Below are 23,230 nucleotides of genomic sequence, written 5' to 3' on the forward strand. Positions count from 1 at the left end.
AGCATCCGTGAATCACATTTGGCAAGCAGAACTTTGGATTGGAGCAAAAAAAACACCCAAAAAACCCCAAAACAAAACAAAAAAACCCACACACAAAAAAAAACAACAAGAAAACACACACACACACACACAAAAAAACCCAAAACAAAACAAAACCCAAACAACAAAAAAAACCAACCAAAAAACCCAAAATTGGAGAATCCCAGATTTGGCTGCTCTGGGGGGGAATGCTTGGGAGCATCCGTGAATCACATTTGGCAAGAGGAACTTTGGATTGAAGCAAAAAAAAACCCAAACAAACAAAAAAAACCATGCCAAAAAAAAAACCCAAACCCACAAAAAAAACCCCACAAAAAACAACAACAACAAAAAAACCAACCAAAAAACCCAAAATTGGAGAATCCCAGATTTGGCTGCTCTGGGGGAGAATGCTTGGGAGCATCCGTGAATCACATTTGGCAAGGAGAACTTTGGACTGGAGCAAAGAAATGGAAAAAAAAAATTAAAAAACCAAACCAACCAAACAAAAAAAAAAAAAACCCCAAAACAAAACCAACAAAAAAACCCAAAATTGGAGAATCCCAGATTTGGCTGCTCTGGGGGGGGAAATGCTTGGGAGGATCCATGAATCACGTTTGGCAAGCAGAATTTTGTATTGGAGAAAAAAAATAAAATAAATAAAATAAAACTAAAGTAAAATAAAAATTAAAAAATAAAATAAAATAACATAATATAAAATAATATAAAGAGAAAAGAGAAAAGAAAAAGAAGAGAAAAAGAAAAGAAAGAAAAGAAAAGAAAAGAAAAGAAAAGAAAAGAAAAGAAAAGAAAAAAAGAAAAGAAAAGAAAAGAAAAGAAAAGAAAAGAAAAGAAAAGAAAAGAAAAGAAAAGAAAAGAAAAGAAAAGAAAAGAAAAGAGAAAAGAAAGTTAAATAAAATCAAATAAGGTTTTGGGAGGCTGGAGAATTCCCGAGGTGTTAATTCCTCGCTCGGTGGAAATTGGAGAATCCCAGATTTGGCTGCTCTGGGGGAGAAATGCTCAGGAGGATCCGTGAATCACATTAAAAATAACATAAAATAAAATAAAATAAAATAAAATAAAATAATAAAATAAAATAAAATAAAATAAAATAAAATAAAATAAAATCATAATATAAATAAATATTTAAATAAATAGTCAAATGTAAAATAAAATAAATAAAATTATGAGGGTAAAAACACAGGCAGGGCCATTTCATGGGGACGAGTATTTAGCTAAAGAGATTTTTTTATTCCCATCTGCAGAGCTGCTCCTGTGTTCTTTAAATAAAACACAATCACTGAATGAGTTCAGCCTGAAAATTCCTTCTCTTAGTCATGTGTCAAGATGGGATTTTTATATATATATTTTTTTTTTTCTGGAGGAATTGCAAAATAAGCAATTTCCCAGAAATGAGCTAATTTTAGTGCCAGTACTGATGCATCTGGGATCCAAGTGATGCAGAGACCTCCTTGTGTTGAACATGAGGGGGAAAAGGAGGGGGAAATTATCTGAGGAGAAAAAAGAACATGGAATAATCTGAGGGGGAAAAATAGCATTAAATAATCTGAGGGGAAAAATAGCATTAAATTATCTGAGGAGAAAAAAGAACATGGAATAATCTGAGGGGGAAAAATAGCATTAAATTATCTGAAGGGGAAAAAATAGCATTAAATAATCTGAGGGGGAAAATGAGGGTGAAATAATCTGAGGAGAAAAATGAGGGTGAAATAATTTGAGAGAAAAATGAGGGTGAAATAATCTGAGGAAATAATCAGAAGGAATAATTACAGTGAAATTATCTGAGGGGGTAAATGAAAGTGAAATAATTTGAGAGGAAAATGAGGGTGAAATAATCTGAAGGGAATAATTATGGTGAAATTATTTGAGGAGGAAAATGAGGATTAATCTGAGGGGAGAAAATACGGGTGAAATACTATGAGGAGAAAAATGAGGGGGAAATAATCTGAGGAAATAATCAGAAGGAATAATTACAGTGAAATAATCTGAGGGGGAAATGGTGTTGAAATAGTTGGAGAGGAAAATGAGGGTGGAATAATCCAAGGGTGAAATAATCTGAGGAAAAAAATGATGGTGAAATAATCTGAGGGAATAATTATGGTAAAATGATTTGAGGGGGGAAATGAGGATTAAATAATCTGGGGGGGGAAATGAGGGTGAAATAATCTGAGGGGAAAAATCTGAGAGGAAAATGAGCGTGAAATTATCTGAGGGGGAAATTGAAAGTGAAATAATTTGAGAGAAAAATGAGGGTGAAATAATCTGAGGAAATAATCAGAAGGAATAATTACAGTGAAATTATCTGAGGGGGAAAATGAGAGTGAAATAATTTGAGAGGAAAATGAGGGTGAAATAATCTGAAGGGAATAATTATGGTGAAATTATTTGAGGAGGAAAATGAGGATTAATCTGAGGGGAGAAAATACGGGTGAAATACTATGAGGAGAAAAATGAGGGGGAAATAATCAGAGGGATAATTACAGTGAAATAATCTGAGGGGGAAAATGAGAGTGAAATGATTTGAGGGAAAAATGGTGGTGAAATCATTTGAGAGGAAAATGAGGGTGGAATAATCCAAGGGTGAAATAATCTGAGGAAAAAAATGATGGTGAAATAATCTGAAGGGAAAATGAGATTGAAATAATTTGAGGAGAAAATTAAGGTGAAAGAAACTCAGGGGGAAGATGTTGGTGAAATAATCTGAGGGGGAAAATGAGAGTAAAATGATTTGAGGAGAAAAAACAGAGTGAAATAATCTGAGGGGAAAATGAGGGTGAAATAATTTAAGGGTGAAATAATCTGAGAGGGGAAAATTTTGAGAGGAAAATGAGGGTGAAATTATCTGAGGGGAATAATTATGGTGAAATTATTTGAGGGGGAAAAATAAGGTGAAATAATCTGAGGGGGTAATTATGGTGAAATAATCTGAGGGGGAAATGAGGGTGAAATAATCTGAGGGAAAATTAAGGTAGAATAATCTGAGGAGAAAATAAGGATGGAGTAATCTGAAGGTGAAATAATCTGAGGGAATAATTATGTTGAAATGATCTCAGAGAAAATAAGGGTGAAATCATTTGAGGGAAAATGAGGGTGGAATAATCTGAGGGTAAAAAATAAGGTGAAATAATCTGAGAGGAAATGAGGATGAAATAATCTGTGGGGGAAATGAGACAAATAATCTGAGGGGAGAAATGGTGGTGACATAATCTAAGGGAATAATTATGGTGAAATGATCTGAGGGGAAAATGGGGGTGGGATAATCTGAGGGGAAAATGAGGGGAAAATGATCTGAGGGGAAAATAATCTGAGGGGGAAATGAGGGTGAAATTATCTGAGGGGAAAAATGAAGGTGAATAATTGGAGGAAATAATCTGAGGGAAAATGAGGGTGAAATAATCTGAGAGGAAATTGAGGGTGAAATGATCTGAGGGGGAAAATGAGGTTGGAATAATCTGAGGGAATAATTATGGTGAAATTATTTGAGGGGGAAAATGAGGTTGGAATAATCTGAGGGAATAATTATGGTGAAATGATCGGAGGGGGAAATGAGAGTGAAATTATCGGAGGGGGAAATAATCTGAGAGGGAAATGAGGGTTAAATAATCTGAAGGAAAAATGAAGGTGAAATAATCAGAGGGAATAATTATGGTGAAATTATATCAGGAAAAATGAGGATGAAATCATCTGAGGGAAAGTGAGGGTGAAATAATCTGATGGGAAATTGAGGGTGAAATAATCTGAAGGTGAAATAATCTGAGGGAATAATTATGATTAAATTATCTGAGGGGTAACTGAGGGAGAAATTATCTGAGGGGGAAATAAACTGGGAAAAATGAGGGGGAAATAACCCGAGGGAAAATGAGGGTGGAATGATCTGAGGGGAAAATGAGGATGAAATAATCTGAGGGATTCATTATGATTAAATGATCTGAGAGGTAACTGAGGGTGAAATGATCTGAGGGGAAAATAAACTGGGAAAATTAGGGGGAAATAATCTGAGGGATTAATTATGATTAAATTATCTGAGGGGTAACTGAGGGTGAAATGATCTGAGGGGAAAACAAGCTGGGAAAAATGAGGGGGAAATAATCCGAGGGAAAATGAGGGTGGAATGATCTGAGGGGAAAATGAGGATGAGAGAATAGGAGGAAAATGAGGATGAAAGGTTAGGAGGAAAATGAGGTTGAAATAATCTCAGTGTCCTTTGCTTTGTACAAAGTGGGTGACGTTACCGCCAAACATTTCCAGCTGTAAATAAGGAGCTTTTCCTGAGGGCTCTGGTTTGTCTCAAGGAGATGAAATCCATAATGAAACTGAAATATTGCACCTCTATCAGGGGCTTTTAATAACTGTAATAAAAGACAGCTGAAGTGCTGATCTGCATTGATTTTTGCTCCTCTGGGGAGACAGTTCCCTGTGTTTTTAAATAGAGCTCCGAAGTGTTTAGTGAGGTAAACGATTTTCCTTTCAGCTCCTTCTAAACATCTCACTGAAAAGCTGTGATTTGCAGTGGTTTTATATCTGAAAATGTGCCTTTTTCCCTTTTTTTTTCTTCTTTTTTTTTGAGGGCCACATCCATGAGAAGCTGTTTCATGCTCAGTCCTCAAGCTTCTCCTGGAATCTCAGGGAATATTCCTGCCCAAAAGCTGCCTCAGTTCAGAAATTCAGACGCATTGATGGCGCTGTGAGCTCAGAGCAAAGCTGGGGTGATTTTCGTGCCCATGAGGATGGTGGTAGTAAGGAGCAGGCTGTTTCTGGAAACTCTTTTCACCCCCAGTCACTCTCATATTTCTGTGGGTAAATCACCCGGTCTGTGCCCGCTGCTGCACAACTGCGGGCTCAGAAACTTCTAGGGTCGAGCTTGAAATCAGGGAAGGCCAAGGATGGGGTTTTGTTAGCATGGAGATCTTTGGTGTTGCAAAGAGGCAGAAAAATTTGGAATATTGTGGGGAGACCAGGCTGGGAGAGCTGGGAATGTTCACGTGGATCGGGGAGGGATCCAGGGAATCCTTGGAGCTGCTTTGAGGGGCTCCAGGAGAGCTGGAATTTGGGAAAGGGCTGGAGGATCCAGGGAATGGCTCCGAATGGGAAATTGGGGTGGAAATGGGAAATTCCACCCCTCAAAGATGGCTCCGAATGGGAAATTGGGGTGGAAATGGGCAATTCCACCCCTCAAAGATGGCTCCGAATGGGAAATTCCTCCCTGCGAGGGATCGGGGAGGAATTCCCGGAGAAGCTGCGGCTGCCCGTGGATCGCTGGGAATGTCCAAGGCCAGGCTGGAGCAGCCTGGAAAAGGTGTTGGGGTTGGAATGGGATCGTCTTTAAAGTCCCGTCCCACCCAAACCATTCCACGGTGTGGAAAATCTGCCTTCACTCTGCTCTCGCATCGCTGCCTTTGTCTCTGAAAATCGGGATTTTCCCCTCAGGAACCATCAGAGTTCGGACAATGCCAAGCACTGCCCGCCAGCAGCTCCCATTCACAGAAAGCTCCTGCTCGCTGGCAAGGAGCAGCTCAGAGCCTTTCTCCACCCGACCCAGGGGTGATTTCTGCACTTTGCAGCCCCCAGGCCCCGCGGGTTGCTCAGACTCGTTCAGCCGCTCTCAGTTCTGGGGCTTTTTACACCAGAAAAAGTCAGAATTTTTTTTTTCTTTCCTCTTCTTTTTTTTTTTTTTCCATTCACAAATCGGTGTTTTTTTGGTTTTGTGGGTTTTTTTTCACTGAGGCCCCTTGCTGCTGAAGTCAATAATGAACATATGGCTGGGAACAGGCAGAAAAAATAAAGGAATGAAGGGAGAGAGAGTGCAAATTTTCCAGGCAAAGACAGCATCACTCAGTAAAATACCAATTTTAGTGCAGATCACCATCAGCTACCGAGTGGAGAAACCACGAGGGCCAAATTAGATTTTTTGAGGGCTTAATTGTTGGTTGTGCGTGGGTTTGTATTTTTATTTTTGGAAATTCAAAAAGCAGAATGGTTTTACTGCAAGCATTTGGGGGGGTTGTATTTTTATTTTTTAATTCAAAAAGCAGAATGGTTTTGCTGCGAGCATTTGGGGAGGGGTTTATATTTTGATTTTCGAGAATTCAAAAAGCAGAATGGTTTTGCTGTGAGTATTTGATTAAAAAAAAAAAAACAATTTGAGATTGGGGTTGTTTTTATCAAAACCAGGATGGAGTTGCTGTGGATTTTTAGGGAGAGGAGATTTTTGAGGTATCCACACACGTCTGAGAGAATGAAAAATGCTTTATTTCCTGTGCTGAGCCCCAGGGGAACGCTGACCCTCCTAGAAAGGAGAAAAAAACCCAAGAGATGAAAGCAAAGGTGGAACTTGGGAGCAGATTGATGGAGGAATTCTCCCGGGTTTTTCCGGGATGGATGGAGGCAGGCTCGGAGCACCTGCACCGCTGAGCGCAAGCTGGACGCTCTGGGCCTCCAAGGTCAGCCTGGTCCTGCTCCAGCAATTCTCCGGGTTGATTTATCTGCAGCTCTCCTGGGCTGTGTCCCAGCAGGGCCAGGATCTCCTGGTTTGGGAGGGAAGAGCTCCCCAGCAGTGCTGGATCCCGATGTTCCAGGGGCAAGGCTGGGGTGGGAGGCAGGAGCGTCGTTCCTGTGGGGACATTCCTGGGTTTAATGTGGGGAATGTTCCTGGAGCTGGAGCTGGTGGGATTCACCTTGGAGCTTGGGAAAGCTCCCTTTGACCTGTGGCTTTGAGGGGTTTGGGGAAGGGAGGAGGTGGAGAAGCTTCCAAGGTCCTTCACAGAGCAGGGAATCCGCTTTTCTTACCCAAAATATGGGAAATTCTGGAACAATCTGAGGTGTTTCGGGTGTTGGTGACCCTTTTCTGTCACTCTTTCCTTGCTTTGGTTGTTTCCAGGTTGTTCTATCTCCAGCTCTCCTGGGCTGTGTCCCAGCAGGGCCAGGATCTCCTGGTTTGGGAGAGGAGAGCTCCCCAGCAGTGCTGGATCCCGATGTTCCAGGGGGAAACCAACCCTGGAAAGGCTGGGATGGGAGGCAGGAGCATTTCTTCTGGAAGTTTCCTGGTCTGTGGGGACATTCCTGGGTTTAATGTGGGAAATGTTCCTGGAGCTGGAGCTGGAGCTGGTGGGGATTCACCTTGGAGCTTGGGAAAGCTCCCTTTGACCTGTGGCTTTGAGGGGTTTGGGGAGGAAGGGTGGAGAAGCTTCCAAGGTCCTTCACAGAGCAGGGAATCCGCTTTTCTTACCCAAAATATGGGAAATTCCAAAACAATCTGAGATGTTTCGGGTGTTGGTGACCCTTTTCTGTCACTCTTCCCTTGCCTCGGTGGTTTCCATAACGGGAAATGTGGCAGCTTGCCCGTGCCAGGGGCTGGAAGGGTTTTGCTGTCTGGCTGTGGATGGCCAGGAGATCTGCAGCAATTCCCTGGAATATTGTCCTCCCTCCCTTGGTCACGGAACAGTTCACAGGAGAGGGAAATTTTTGGATCTGTGGGAGTTTCTCCCCTCGGTTCCATCCATGGGAGGTTTTACCGGGAGCGCAGACATTGAGAGGGAGCGATTTGGGATTGTGCAGGTTGGGAAAACCCCTGGAGATCATGGAATCCAACCATTCCCAGCACTGCCAGGGCCACCAAGGGTCCATGGATTGAAATCGCTCCAGGGATGGGGGTTCCACCATGGATCCACATCCCCCAAATCCACATGGATGTGAAATCCCTGCAGGGATGGGAGTTCCACCATGGATCCACATCCTTCCAAATCCACATGGATGTGAAATCCCTGCAGGGATGGGAGTTCCACCATGGATCCACATCCCCCAAATCCACATGGATGTGAAATCCCTGCAGGGATGGGAGTTCCACCATGGATCCACATGGATGTGAAATCCCTCCAGGGATGGGGGTTCCACCATGGATCCACATCCCCCAAATCCACATGGATTGAAATCCCTGCAGGGATGGGGGTTCCAGCATGGATCCACATCCCCCAAATCCACATGGATTGAAATCCCTCCAGGGATGGGGGTTCCACCATGGATTCACATCCCCCAAATCCACATGGATGTGAAATCCCTGCAGGGATGGGGGTTCCACCATGGATTCACATCCCCCCAAATCCACATGGATGTGAAATCCTGGTTCCACATCCCCCCAAATCCACGTGGATTTAAATCCTGGATCCACATGGATTTGAAATCCCTCTAAGGATGGGGACTCCACCAAGATCCAAATCCACATGGATTTGAAATCCCTCTAGGATTGGGGACTCCACCACGGATCCACGAGCCCCCAAATCCACATGGATTTGAAATCCCTCCAGGGATGGGGACACCACCGTGGATCCATGTCTCCCCAAATCCACATGGATTAAAATCCCTCCAGGGATGGAGACTCCACCACGGATCCGCATCTCTCCAAATCCATGTGGATTTTCAATCTTCCAGGGATGGGGACTCCACCATGGATCCACATCCTTCCAAATCCACATGGATTTAAATCCTGGATCCATGAGCCCCCAAATCCACATGGATTTAGATCCCTCCAGGAATGGGGACTCCACCAAGATCCACATCCCCCGAAATCCACATGGATGTGAAATCCCTCTGGGGATGGGGACTCCACCAAGACCAAATCCCCCCAAATCCACATGGATTGAAATCCCTCCAGGATTGGGGACTCCACCATGGATCTGCATCTCCCCAAATCCACATGGACTTAAATCCTGGATCCACATCCCCCCAAGTCCACATGGATTTAGATCCCTCCAGGGATGGGGACTCTACCACAGATCCGCGTCCCCCCAAGTCCACATGGATTTAGATCCCTCCAGGGATAGGGACTCCACCAAGGTCCACATCCCCCCAAATCCACGTGGATTTAGATCTCTCCAGGGATGGGGACACCACCATGGATCCTTGTTCCCCCAGATCCACATGGATTGAAATCCCGGATCCACATCCCCCAGATCCACATGGATTTAGACCTATCCAGGGATGGGGACACCACCATGGATCCACGTCTCCCCAAATCCACATGGATTGAAATCCCGGATCCACATCCCCCCAGATCCATGTGGATTTCAATCCTGGATCCGCATCCCCCCAGATCCATGTGGATTTTCAGTCCCTCCAGGGACGGGGACTCCACCACCGCCCAGGGCTGGAACGCCCTTTCCGAGCAGGAATTATTCCCGATACCCAACCTCCACCTCCCCATGCGTAGCTCGAGGCTTTTTCCCCTTTTGTGTCGCACTCCTGGAGGGAATTTTAGCAGGAACATTGGGATGGTCAGGACGCTCTTTGAGGGTGTAAATAAAGCTAAAACGCTACAAACCCAACCTCCCCATAAACCCGCCCCATAAATCCTCCGCTGTTCCGTTCTGAAAACCCCGGCTCGGGGGTGACATCCTTGCGAGATCCCGGAGCCGAGTGACTTTAAAATGTTTTGATTTAAATGATTTCAAGCGTCCATTTCCAGGCCGGCAGGTGCGGAGCGCTGCCCCAGGCCGGGGTGTTGCAGAGGCGCGGCAAAGGCACCCTGGAATCCGCGCTTCTCGGTCACTGGGCCATTGTCTGCGCCGCTGAATGCAGATCCTAATCGTTAGGGGTTTTTAATTAGCCCGGCATTGACGGGGGAGATGCAAATGAGGCCGGGGGAAAATGGAGGCACGAGCTGCTGTTAATGCACGTAATTAAAGCGCTAAGTGATTGTTCCTTCCCCGCCGAGCCGCGAGTGTCACTCAAGGCAGGAGCTTTCAAGCGCTATAAATAATCCGGCTGATGGAGATAAGGGATGGAGCGTGGAGAGCTCAGATAATGCTCGTCTTACTCACACCATTTGAATTTAATCATCTCTTTTCAGGCGGGAGGAGCCCATTCAAGGAGCGGGCTTGAAGGGCGCAGTTCGTCGTCCCAGTGGTTGAATTTTGAATCTCTGGTCATTCAAAAAAAATAGGTTTTTGGTGACCTTTACTCCGAGCGAATCCCGGCGTTTGAGTAAATTGCTTTCAGAAATTGCTGCTTTTATCCCCTTTTTATGTCCTATCTGCTGCAGCAGTTGGGCACCTGGAGAGCGAGGAGATTAGAGGTGGCCAGTGAGTCTCGGGGCTGGGAAATGTTCGAGTGGAATCCCGTGAAATTCACCTTGCTTTGCTCCTTTTGGGATTGTTTTGTTTGGTTTTTTTTGTTTATTTGTTTGTTTTTGTTTTTTGGGGGTTTTTTTTGAAGCTGGTTTCTCATTCATTGCGTGCCCAGCATGGTCAGGAAAATCCGATTATTAAAACCTCCAGGTGGAATCTTGGAATTTTGGCTGATGTTGAATTTGGGGATGGGGCCCAAATCCTTTCCCATGGGTTTTCTGACTTAAAAGGTTTTTGCAAGAGCACAGAAATGGGAAAATATTGAAATTCAGGGTGTCACCTCCTGATTCCATCTCCTGTTAGCTCCTTGGAATGAGAGGATCTTTCCCAGTTCACACAGTTCCAGATTCTGGGGTTATGTTCTAACAGAGACTGACCTTTGCTTTCCTGTAATCCCAGTTTTCCTGGACAACAGCTGCAATGTCACTGGAAGCTTTTGGTGGGAGTTGAAAACAAAAATTTCATTTATTATTTACTGCGGAAAAATCCTCAGGTTTTCTCTAATATCCCATAAATTGGAGAATGTTACAGGGAAATTATATTTTAAGGTTTGAACCTCCAGGTTTGAGTTTCAGCTGATCTGAGCTGACCTTTTTTCACTTTAATTAAATCGAAATTTAAATTTAAACTTTTAATTCAATTGCTGCCACAATCTCTCATATCCTGCCCATTGGCCACACCCCCAAATTTACATTTACCTTCAGTAAATCTTAATTATCTAAAACCCGTTAAACACCTCGAGGGGAGAAAACCTCGAGGAGGATTGGCTTAGCTTTGAAATTGGTGGTGCTTCCATTTGGAATATCCTCAGAAAATATTCCAGTGTATAAATTAATACATAATAATATTCCAATAAATAAATTTATAGCAATATTCCTCCCTGGGTCATCTGTAACCTGTCCCCGCGGAGCAGACGTGGATTAGCCCTGACTCAGCCCGGCGCTGATGGAAAACCTCCGGAGCTGCCATGGATGGTGGCCTCTGGAACAAATGTTCTCGGGATTCAATTTGTCTTGGCAGGAAACAGCTCCGGAGGGTTTTTATCAGCCCCAGACACCTTTTAAGGTGTCTAATTAAAAAAAAAATAAAATAAAATAAACACACAAGAAAAGGCTACGATTCCTCTTAAATCCCGGCACGTGTTGGCATTTTCTACTCCCTTTGTTTCAGGAGAAACTTAATCAAAAGCAGTTTGTGAATGGGGAAAAGTTAAACCTTTAAATATTGGGATTTACAGGGAAAAGGGGCTGGGGAGGAGCGGCTCCCTTATCTCGTTTGAAATTAATGACTTGGGGAATCAGCTCGGGGGAGTTTTGAGGAATTAACAGGGAAATCTGCGTGTTCTTAAAGGCCAGTGGGGAGCAGAATTATCAGAATTATTATTATTGTTATTATTATTCATGCTCGGACGTCAGAGGTGCAGAGGAGCGGAGGGACAGAACTGAGGGTGAGCTGGGCTTTGCTGGCTGCGTGGAAAAAACGGGAATGTTGGTGAATCGTTCCTGTGGAGAAAAACGCCAATCACTTGGTTTTAAAATTTTTAAAGTTTCATAGGAATCAAATGGTTATAAAAATAGGAATACAATTAGAGTCATAATAATGGGGACAATTTGAATTAGGACAATAGGAGACAATAGAGACAAAGAGTTACGGACGTCAGGGTAACTTTTCTGGGCAAAATAAGCCCGAAAAAGGACACACATTAACAAAGGATTAACCCTTAAAAACAACAGCCTGTTGCATATTCATGCACCTCATACATGATGCATAAATTCCATTCAAACACAGGATTCTGTCTGGTCATGTCAGCTTCTTCCTCTGAATCCTAACGGTGCCTTTAAGGTGGGAAAAAGTTCATTTCTTCTGATAAGGGAGCAATAAATTCATTTTCTCTGAAAGATTCAGGGGTCCTGGGGCTGCTGTCTCGCTGTGAGTCCTTTCTTTAAAAAAAGTATCCTACATTTTATTAGTTAGTTTCTATTAGTTAGTTTTTATTATTTTATATATATTTTTATATATTTATATATATATATTTTTATATATGTTATATATATAATATATATTATATATATTATATATATTATATATACTATATATATAAAGGTATAGATATATTATATCTATTATATATATTATATATTATATATTATATTTTATATTTTATATATTATATTTTATATTTTATATTTTATATTTTATATATATTATATATTATATATTATATATTTATTTATATTTATATATAATATATGATTTATATATATTTTAATTTATATATAATTATTATATATAATTTATATATAAAATTTCTTATATTTATATATATTAATATATATATTTAATTTATATATGATTTATATATATTTTAAATATTCTATTTTAGTTATTAGTTATTAGTTTATTAGTTATTTTTATTAATTAGTTTCTATTTTATTTATTATAACCTAAAACTCTATTTATTTAAGAGAATGAATCCAGCATTGCTCTCCAACACAACACATACAATATTCATGTGAATATTTGCCAAAAGCCAATCGTAAAACACGTGCATTTTTCACAGTTCCCGCTTTGGGATGACGGGGAATGTCAACCCAGGCCCTGCTCCTCACCTCAGCTCCTCCATCCTCCCCTGCCAGGACACTCAGCCCGCTCACATCTCCTTCCTTGTCCTCGTTTTCCACCAACCGCCCTCACAAACTGGAATTCAGTTGTTTGGGGTTGGCTGAGGACAGCCAGGATCGTTTTCCTGCCCCTTTGGGAGCTGGATTTGAAGGAGCTGTATTGATCCATCAATCCGGGAGAAGCCTTGGAGCTGCCCCTGGGGCGCTGGAGGTGTGCAGGGAAGGCTGGGTGGAGCGTGGAGCAGCCTGGCCTGGATGGTGGGAGCTGCTGGGGCTGGAATGGGATGAGCTCTGGGATCCCTTCCCACCCCAAGCCCTCGGATCCCACTGACTGTCCTGGCCCCAGCCCTTGTGCTGTCCCCAGGCTGTGTCTGAGGGCTGAGCTGCCTGGAAAATCAGATTGTGCACCTCTCGTTTCCCTGGAGGCTCCAGGCTGGATCCAGGCCTGGTTTAGGCAGGAATCAGCCAGGAAAAACCTGGATTATCACGATCCCTGACCTCCTTCCCATCCTGGAGCCGGGTCTGGTGCGCCTTGGAGCTGAGCTGATCCGCTCTGGGGGTTTGTCCTGGACACGTTTGGGGTTGGGAAGCTCAGAGCTGCTGGGAGAGCTGGGAATGGGCACCTGGAGAAGGGAAGGACCCTCAGAGCCCTTCCAGGGACCTTTCCAGGAGCTTTGGGTGTTCACCTGGACCCTCAGAGCCTTTCCAGGAGCTGGGAATGTTCACCTGGAGAAGAGAAGGATCCATGGAGAGCTCAGAGCCCCTTCCAGGGCCCAAAGGGGCTCCAGGAGAGCCGGAGAGGGACTGGGGACAAGGCATGGAGGGACAGGACACAGGGAATGGCTTCCTGCTGGGAAAAGTGAGATTCAGATGGGATCTTGGACAGGAATTCCTGGCTGGGCTGGAATTCCCAGAGAATCCCTGGGAGTGTCCAAGGAAAGGTCGGAGCAATCTGGGATCAAGGTTGGAATGGGATGGGATTGAAGGTCCATGGATCCCATCCCAAACCGTTCCAGGATTCTGGGATCCAGGACACTCAGGATCCATCCCCACGGATTTTTATGGGATTTGGGGATGGAGAAGGGAAGGGAGACCCTTCCTGGAGTCCCAAATTCCCAGTGAAACCTCTTGATCCTGAAATTCCTTCCCGGAGAGGAGCTGTGGTTGGGATGGATCCAGTGCCAGGTTGGGAATGGAGGGAATTCCCTGGGACAGGGGAGCTTGGGGTGGGATTTGGGAAGGAATTCCTGGCTGGGCTGGAATTCCCAGAGAATCCCTGGGAGTGTCCCAGGAAAAGCTGGAGCGCCCTGGGGTAGTGGGAAGTACTGGGCTTGGAATGGGATGGGATTTGAGGTCCCTTCCCACCCAAACCATTCCATAATTCCATGGTTCCATGATTCCATGACAATTTGTGTGACAGTTTGTCCCAGCAAAGCCCTGGGCAGCAGCTGGTGGGGCCACAGCAGCCACACCTGCTGCAGCTGGGAATTGCTGTTCCTGCAGGAACGCCCTGCTGGAGAGCGGTCGAGTGAGAACCAGGAACAAATCCAGGCTCTGACCCGGGATCCCATCTGAGTAACGAGGCCGAGTCCTGGCTTAAATCCGTTTAATCCTTGCCTGGTTCCTGACTGCACTTTCCCTTTAAATCAATTTAATCCTTGCCTGGTTCCTGATTTCACTTTTCCTTTAAATCAGTTTAATCCTTGCCTGGTTCCTGATTTCACTTTCCCTTTAAATCCATTAAATCCTTGCCTGGCTCCTGATTTTAGTTTTCCTTTAAATCCATTTAATCCTTGCTTGGTTCAGGGTTCCCTGCCTGGCTCCTGATTGCACTTTTTCCTTTAAATCCATTAAATCCTTGCCTGGCTCATGATTTCTCTTTTCCTTTAAATCCATTAAATCCTTGCCTGGCTCATGATTTCTCTTTTCCTTTAAATCCATTAAATCCTTGCCTGGCTCCTGATTTCACTTTCCCTTTAAATCCGTTTAATCCTTGCCTGGTTCCTGATTTCACTTTCCATTTAAATCAATTTAATCTTTGCCTGACTCCTGATTTCACTTTTCCTTTAAATCAATTTAATCCTCGCCTGGTTCCTGATTTCCCTTTTCCTTTAAATCAATTTAATCCTCGCCTGGTTCCTGATTTCACTTTTCCTTTAAATCAGTTTAATCCTTGCTTGGTTCCTGACTTCACTTTTCATTTAAATCCATTAAATCCTTGCCTGGCTCCTGATTTCTCTTTTCCTTTAAATCAATGTAATCCTTGTCTGGCTCCTGATTTATCTTTTCCTTTAAATCCATTAAATCCTCACCTGGCTCCTGATTTCACTTCTCCTTTGTCAGAATGATTTAACTTTAATCATCAATCCCAAAAATTAATCTGCATGAAACCCAACCTGGGCTGTGGGATCCAGGCAGGGAAATCGGAGCCGTCCTTTATCCTGCCATTCTCAGGGCTCGCTCAGAGTGGAGAATAACGCAGAAAAACAGAATAAATCTGTTTTCAACAGAGTTATTAATAACAGAAAAAGAGAATAAATCTGTTTTGAACAGAGTTATTAATAACAGAAAAAGAGAATAAATCTGTTTTAAGCAGAGTTATTAATAACAGAAGAACAGAAGGAATCTGTTTTTGTCCGTTGCTGTTCCAGCGCTGTGTCCCAGACACGCCGATTGATCTCGTCCCCATTGTTCTAACTCCGGGGTCTGGGACAATAAATGCTGCCATATCCACGGGATTCCCACTGGAAAATGCAAGGAAAGCACGGATTGGACTCGTTGTGGTGTTGTCTTTGTTCCTCCTGTGGCTTCCTCTTCAAATCTAGAACAGATTTTATATTTCCAGAAATACTCACAGCTCGCCCTAAGCCAGGAATTCTCAGTAATTCCCAAATTTACAGCCACAAAACCCCTCTGGAAACGAGTCCAGCCAAAGCTCCCAACCCCAGGCAATGTTCCCTTTCCCCTTTATTTTTTTTTACTTTTTTTTTTTGCCTCTTTTTGATCCAACTTGTTGGGGAGGATGATAAATCTATTATTATGATTATATTATTATGATATAATAATTATAGAAATGCATCGTTAAATAACTATAATATACTATTGATATATATTGTAATTAATATAATTATATACATATATAAATATGTTTAATATATTATAAATACAATTAATATATTATATATAATTAATATGTTGTAAATCTAGTTAATATATTATATAAATGCATTGTTATATATTATTGCTATAATTATATGAATATATTATTATGATTAAATCATTATGATATAGCTCTATTAGTCTGATACAATTATATAATTATTACATAATTATAATTATACCATAATATTATCATATTGTAATTATAATATTATAATTATCATAGTATAATTATATCATAATATTATCGTATTATAAATATGATTGCCTGGCAGAAAATTTTGAGAATATGGAAACCATCCATCCATCCATCCATCCATCCATCCATCCATCCATCCATCCATCCATCCATCATCCATCCATCCATCCATCCATCCATCCATCCATCCATCCATCATCCATCCATCATCCATCCATCCATCCATCCATCCATCCATCCATCCATCCATCATCCATCATCCATCCATCCATCCATCCATCCATCCATCCATCCATCCATCCATCCATCATCCATCCATCCATCCATCCATCCATCATCCATCCATCCATCCATCATCCATCCATCCATCCATCCATCCATCCATCCATCCATCATCCATCATCCATCCATCCATCCATCCATCCATCTGTCCATCCATCCATCATCCATCCATCCATCCATCCATCCATCATCCATCCATCCATCCATCCATCCATCCATCCATCCATCCATCCATCCATCATCCATCATCCATCCATCCCCACCATCCCAGCCCCGATTATCCCACACCAACTCCTCTTTTTTTGTTGTTGTTTCCCCAGGAGTTTTTCGAGAACCCGGCGTTCCGGCCCGACGGGCTGAAGCTGTACCCCACGCTGGTGATCCGCGGCACGGGGCTCTACGAGCTCTGGAAAACCGGGCGCTACCGGAGTTACCCCCCCAGCACCCTGGTGGACCTGGTGGCCCGGATCCTGGCCCTGGTGCCGCCCTGGACGCGCGTCTACCGTGTCCAGAGGTAATTCCCGGCTGGAGTCACCTCCGCGCTGCCCCGGGAGGGATTCCGGCTCCGAGTCGTTAATTACGGCCCCGTCTGACTCGGCCTTGGTTATCTCCCGGGATTTTCCAGCCTTTCCTTGGGCACTCCCAGGGATTCTCTGGGAATTCCAGCCCAGCCAGGAATTCCTTCCCAAATCCTTCCATTTTCCCAGGGAATTCCCTCCATTCCCAGCTCTCCCAGCCTGGCTTTGGATCCATCCCCATCCCAACTCCTCTCTGGGAAGGAATTTTGGGAATTCCCTGGGAATTGGGGATTCCAGGAAGGGTCTCCCTTCCCTTTTCCATCCCCAAATCCCATAAAAATCCCTGCGGATGGATCCTGAGTGTCCTGGATCCCAGAATCCCAAAATTCTCTGGGATGGGATCCATGGAGCTTCAATCCCATCCCATTCCAACCTTGATCGCAGATTGCTCCGACCTTTCCTTGGACACTCCCAGGGATTCTCTGGGAATTCCAGCCCAGCCAGGAATTCCTGTCCAAGATCCCATCTGAATCTCACTTTTCCCAGCAGGAAGCCATTCCCTGTGTCCTGTCCCTCCGTCCCTTGTCCCCAGTCCCTCTCCAGCTCTCCTGGAGCCCCTTTGGGCTCTGGAAGAGGCTCCAAGATTTCCCTGGATCCTTCCCTGATCCAGGTGCCCATTCCCAGCTCTCCCAGCAGCTCTGCTGGCTCCCTGAGCTTCCCAACCCCAAACGTGTCCAGAGGTAATTCCCGGCTGGAGTCACCTCCGCGCTGCCCCGGGAGGGATTCCGGCTCCGAGTCGTTAATTACGGCCCCGTCTGACTCGGCCTTCGTTATCTCCCGGCTTTAATTGCTAATTAAGCAAAGATTGTGGAGCTGCTCCATCTCTGTGCGGGTGGGAAAGGCCAGGCGGGATGGGGAGGTGGGAAATTGGGAAATGCACGGAAAATTCCGGAGGTGCCGCTGGCTGGGGGCAGCACTCAAGGCTGGGAGGGATAATGGATGGATGCTGTGGTGGATAATTAATGGGATGGATCCCGTGATGGATAATTAATGGGATGGATCCCGTGATGGGTGATTAATGGGATGGATCCTGTGATGGATAATTAATGGGATGGATCCCGTGATGGGTGATTAATGGGATGGATCCTGTGATGGATAATTAATGGGATGGATCCCGTGATGGATAATTAATGGGATGGATCCTGTGGTGGATAATTAATGGGATGGATCCCGTGGTGGATAATTAATGGGATGGATCCTGTGATAGATAATTAATGGGATGGATCCCATGATGGATAATTAATGGGGTGGATCCCATGATAGGTAATTAATGGGATGGATCCTGTGATGGGTAATTAATGGGATGGATTCCTTGATGGATGATTAATTGGATAGATCCCATGGTGGATAATGGGTGGATCCCGTGATAGATAATGAGATACATCCCATGATAGATAAGGGGATGGATCCCATGATGGATAACTAATTGGATTAATCTTGCGATGGATAATTGATTGGATGGATCCTGTGATGAATAATTGGATGGATACCATGATGGGTAATTAATTGGGATGGCTCCCATGATGGATAAATAATGGGATGGATAATGGTGGATCCCATTATGAATAATGGATGGATCCTGTGGCAGGTAATTAATGGGATGGATCCCGTGATGGATAATTAATGGGATGGATCCCGTGATGGGTAATTAATGGGATGGATCCTGTGATAGATAATTAATGGGATGGATCCCATGATGGATAATGGGATGGATCCCGTGATGGGTAATGAATGGGATGGATCCTGTGGTGGGTAATTAATGGGATGGATCCTGTGATGGGTAATGGGATGGATTCCTTGATGGATAATTAATGGGATGGATCCCATGATGGATAATGACATACATCCCATGATAGATAAGGGGATGGATCCCATGATGGATAATTAATTGGATTAATCTTGCGATGGATAATTGATTGGATGGATCCTGTGATGAATAACTGGATGGATCCCATGATGGATAATTAATTGGGATGGCTCCCATGATGGATAATTAATGGGATGGATAGTGGTGAATCCCATTATGAATAATGGGTGGATCCTGTGGCAGGTAATTAATTGGATGGATCCCGTGATGGATTATTAATTGGATGGATGCCATTAGATAATCAGTGGATCCCATGATGGATAATTGGGTGCATCCCATGATAGATAATGGGATAGATCTCATGATGGATAGTGGGATGGATCCCGTGATGGATCGTTAATTGGCTGGATCCCATGATGGATAATTGGCTGGATTCTGAGATGGATAATGGGATGGATCCCATGATGGATAATGAGTGCATCCCATGATGGAGAATTGGGTGGATCCCATGATGGGTAGTGGGATGGATCCTGTGAAGGATAATTAATTGGGTGGATCCTGTGATGGATAGTTAATTGGGTGGATCCCATGATGCATAGTGGGATGGATTCCTTGATGGATAATTGGATGGATCCGTGATGGATGATGAGTGGATTTCATGCTGGATAATTGGGTGGATCCCATTATGCCATGTGGGATGGATCCCATGATGGCTAATGGGTGGATCCCGTGATAGATAATTAATCGGATGGATCCTGTGGTGGATAATTGGGTGGATCCCATTATGGATAGTTGGGTGGATCCCATGATGCATAGTGTGATGGATCCCAAGATGGATAATGGGATGGATCCCATTATGGATAATGAATTGGATGGATCCTGTGATGGATAATTAATTGGGAGGATCCCGTGATGGATAATTGCATGGATCCCATGATGGATAATTAATTGGGGGGATCCCGTGATGGATAGATAATTGGATGGATCCTGTGATGAATAATTGGATGGATCCCATGGTGGATAATTGGATGCATCCCATGATAGATAATGGGATGGATCCCATGGTGGATAATTAATGGGATGGATGCCATGGTGGATAATTAATGGGATGGATGCCAATTATCCATCATGGATAATTAATTGGGTAGATGCCGTGATGGAGAGTGGGTGGATCCCATGATGGATAATTAATGGGATGGATCCCATGATGGACAGTGGGTAGATCCCATGGTGGATAATGAGTGGATCCCATGATGGATAATTAATTGGGTAGATGCCGTGATGGAGAGCGGGTGGATCCAGTGATGGATAATGGGATAGATTCCATTATGTATAATGGTGGATCCCATGGTGGATAATGAGTGGATCCCATGACGGATAATTAATGGGATGGATCCCGTGATGGATAATGGTGGATTCCATGATGGATAATGGGATGGATCCTGTGGTGGATAGCGGGTGGATAATTAATTGGGTGGATCCAGTGATGGATAATGGGATAGATCTCATGATGTATAATGGTGGATCCCATCATGGATAATTAATGGGATGGATCCCATGATGGATAATGGTGGATCCTGTGATGCATAATTAATTGGATGGATCCCATGGTGGATAACGGGATGGATCTTATGATAGATAATTGATTGGGTGCGTTCTGTGATGGATAATTGGGTGGATCCCATGATGGATAATGGGTGGATCCCCTGATGGTTAATTAATTGGATGGATCCCATGATGGATGATTGCATGGATCCCATGGTGGATAATGGGATAGATTCCATTATGGATGATTGGATGGATCCCATGATGGATGATTGGATGGATCCTGTGATGGATAATTGCATGGATCCCATGATGGATAATTAATTGGATGGATCCCATGATGGATAATAGGATAGATGCCATTATGGATAATTAATTAGATGGATCCTGTGATGGATGATTGCATGGATCCCATGATGGATAATTAATTGGATGGATCCCATGATGGATAATTGGGTGGATCCCATGATGGATAATGGGATAGATTCCATGATGGATAATTAATTGGATGGATCCCATGACAGGTAGTTAATTGGGTGGATCCCGTGATGGATAATGGGATAGATTCCATGATGGATAATTAATTGGATGGATCCCATGACAGGTAGTTAATTGGGTGGATCCCGTGATGGATAATTAAATGGATGGATGCAATGATGGATAATTGGGTGGATCCCACGATGGATAATTAATCAGCTGGATTCCGCGATGGATAGTGGGTGGATTTAATGATCCTCTCCTGGGATTCCTCACCTGCCTGGACTCTTTTCCTTGATTTTTCCCTGGAATTGTGGCAGGGTGGGGATGAGCAGAGGGAATTGGCACAGGAGGAAGCAGCTGAAGGCGAGAAACACCAGGAAACTTCAGCAAAAAAAAAAATAAATCAGGATTTAGGGATAAAAGCAGAGCTCTAAATTATTTAAAAATTAATTTTTGATCAAAATTCTGTTGATTTTCAAAGATAGAGAAAGGCCTGGGAAGCATCACTGGGAAAGAGGCAGGAAGTGAGAATGGGAGATGGGACGAGAGGGAGTTCAGGGAAGTTTGAGATCCGGAATGAGAGGGAATTCCAGGAAATTTGACATCTGGAATGGGAGGGAATTCCAGGAAGTTTGACATCTGGCAGGAGAGGGAATGCAGGGAAGTCTGAGATTAAGAGTAAAGGGGGAATCCAGGGAAGTTTGGCATCTGGAATGAGAGGGAATTCCAGGAAATTTGACATCTGGAATGAGAGATGGGAGGAGAGGGAATCCAGGGAGTTTCAACATCTGGAAGGAGAGGGAATTCCGGGAAGTTTGAAATCCAGAATAAGAGGGAAGCCAGGGAAGTTTGACATCTGGAATGAGAGGGAATTCCAGGAAATTCAACATCTGGAAGGAGAAGGAATCCAGGGAGTTTGAGATCCAGAAGGAGAGATGGGATGAGAGGGAATCCAAGGAAATTTAACATCTGGAAGAAGGCATCCAGGGAAGTTTAACATCTGGAATGGGAGGGAATTCCAGGAAGTTTGAAATCCAGAATAAGAGGGAATCCAGGGAAGTTTGGCATCTGGAAGGAGAGGAAATCCAGGGAAGTTGGAGATCTGGAGGGAATCCAGGGAAATTTGACATCTGGAATGAGGGGGAATCCAGGGAATTTTGAGATTCAGAGTGAGAGGGAATGCAGGGAAGTTTGACATCTGGAATGAGAGGGAATTCTGGGAAGTTGGAAATCCAGAATGAGAGGGAATTTTGGGAAATTTGGCATCTGGAATGAGAGGGAATCCAGGGAGTTTGAGATCCAGAATGAGAGATGGGAGGAGAGGGAATCCAAGGAAATTTAACATCTGGAAGGAGAAGGAATCCAGGGAAGTTTGAGATCTGGAAGGAGAGATGGGAGGAGAGGAAATCCAGGGAAATTTAACATCTGGAATGAGAGGGAATTCTGGGAAGTTTGAGATCCAGAATGAGAGGAAATCCAGGGACGTTTGAGATCCAGAATGAGAGGAAATCCAGGGACCTTTGGCAGCTGGAATGAGAGGGAATTTTGGAAAATTTGATGTCTGGAATGAGAGGGAATTCCAGGAAGTTTGAGATCCAGAATGAGAGGGAATTCCAGGAAATTTGACATCTGGAAGGAGAGGGAATTCCGGGAAGTTTGAGATCTGGAATGAGAGGAAATCCAGGGAAGTTTGACATCTGGAATGAGAGGAAATCTAGGGAACTTTGGCAGCTGGAATGAGAGGGAATTTTGGGAAATTTGACATCTGGAATGAGAGGGAATCCAGGGAGTTTTGACATCTGGAAGGAGGGATGGGAGGAGAGGGAATCCAGGGAAATTTAACATCTGGCAGGAGAAGGAATCCAGGGAAGTTTGACATCTGGAAGGAGAGGGAATTCCAGGAAGTTTGAGATCCAGAATGGAAGGAAATCCAGGGAAGTTTGAAATCCAGAATGAGAGGGAATGCAGGGAAGTTTGAGATCCAGAATGAGAGGAAATTCCAGGAAATTTGACATCTGGAATGGGAGGGAATCTAGGGAAGTTTGACATCTGGCAGGAGAGGGAATTCCAGGAAGTTGGAAATCCAGAATGAGAGGGAATTTTGGGAAATTTGAAATCCAGAATGAGAGGGAATGCAGGGAAGTTTGAGATCCAGAATGAGAGGAAATTCCAGGAAATTTGACATCTGGAAGGAGAGGAAATCTAGGGAACTTTGGCAGCTGGAATGAGAGGGAATTTTGGGAAATTTGACATCTGGAATGAGAGGGAATCCAGGGAGTTTTGACATCTGGAAGGAGGGATGGGAGGAGAGGGAATCCAGGGAAATTTAACATCTGGCAGGAGAAGGAATCCAGGGAAGTTTGACATCTGGAAGGAGAGGGAATTCCAGGAAGTTTGAGATC

General features: G+C 43.8%; 1 protein-coding gene across 1 annotated transcript in view; it reads left to right on the plus strand.

Moving 5' to 3' along the window:
* Positions 1 to 23,230, plus strand: part of ELP3 (elongator acetyltransferase complex subunit 3) — a 101,331-nt gene that overhangs the window by 57,175 nt on the left and 20,926 nt on the right. The window contains 1 exon segment of the mRNA XM_030944790.1: positions 16,739 to 16,932. Coding sequence (XP_030800650.1) covers positions 16,739 to 16,932 — 194 coding nt within the window.

Source organism: Camarhynchus parvulus, chromosome 3 (assembly GCF_901933205.1).
Source record: "Camarhynchus parvulus chromosome 3, STF_HiC, whole genome shotgun sequence".
Classification (NCBI taxonomy): domain Eukaryota; kingdom Metazoa; phylum Chordata; class Aves; order Passeriformes; family Thraupidae; genus Camarhynchus; species Camarhynchus parvulus.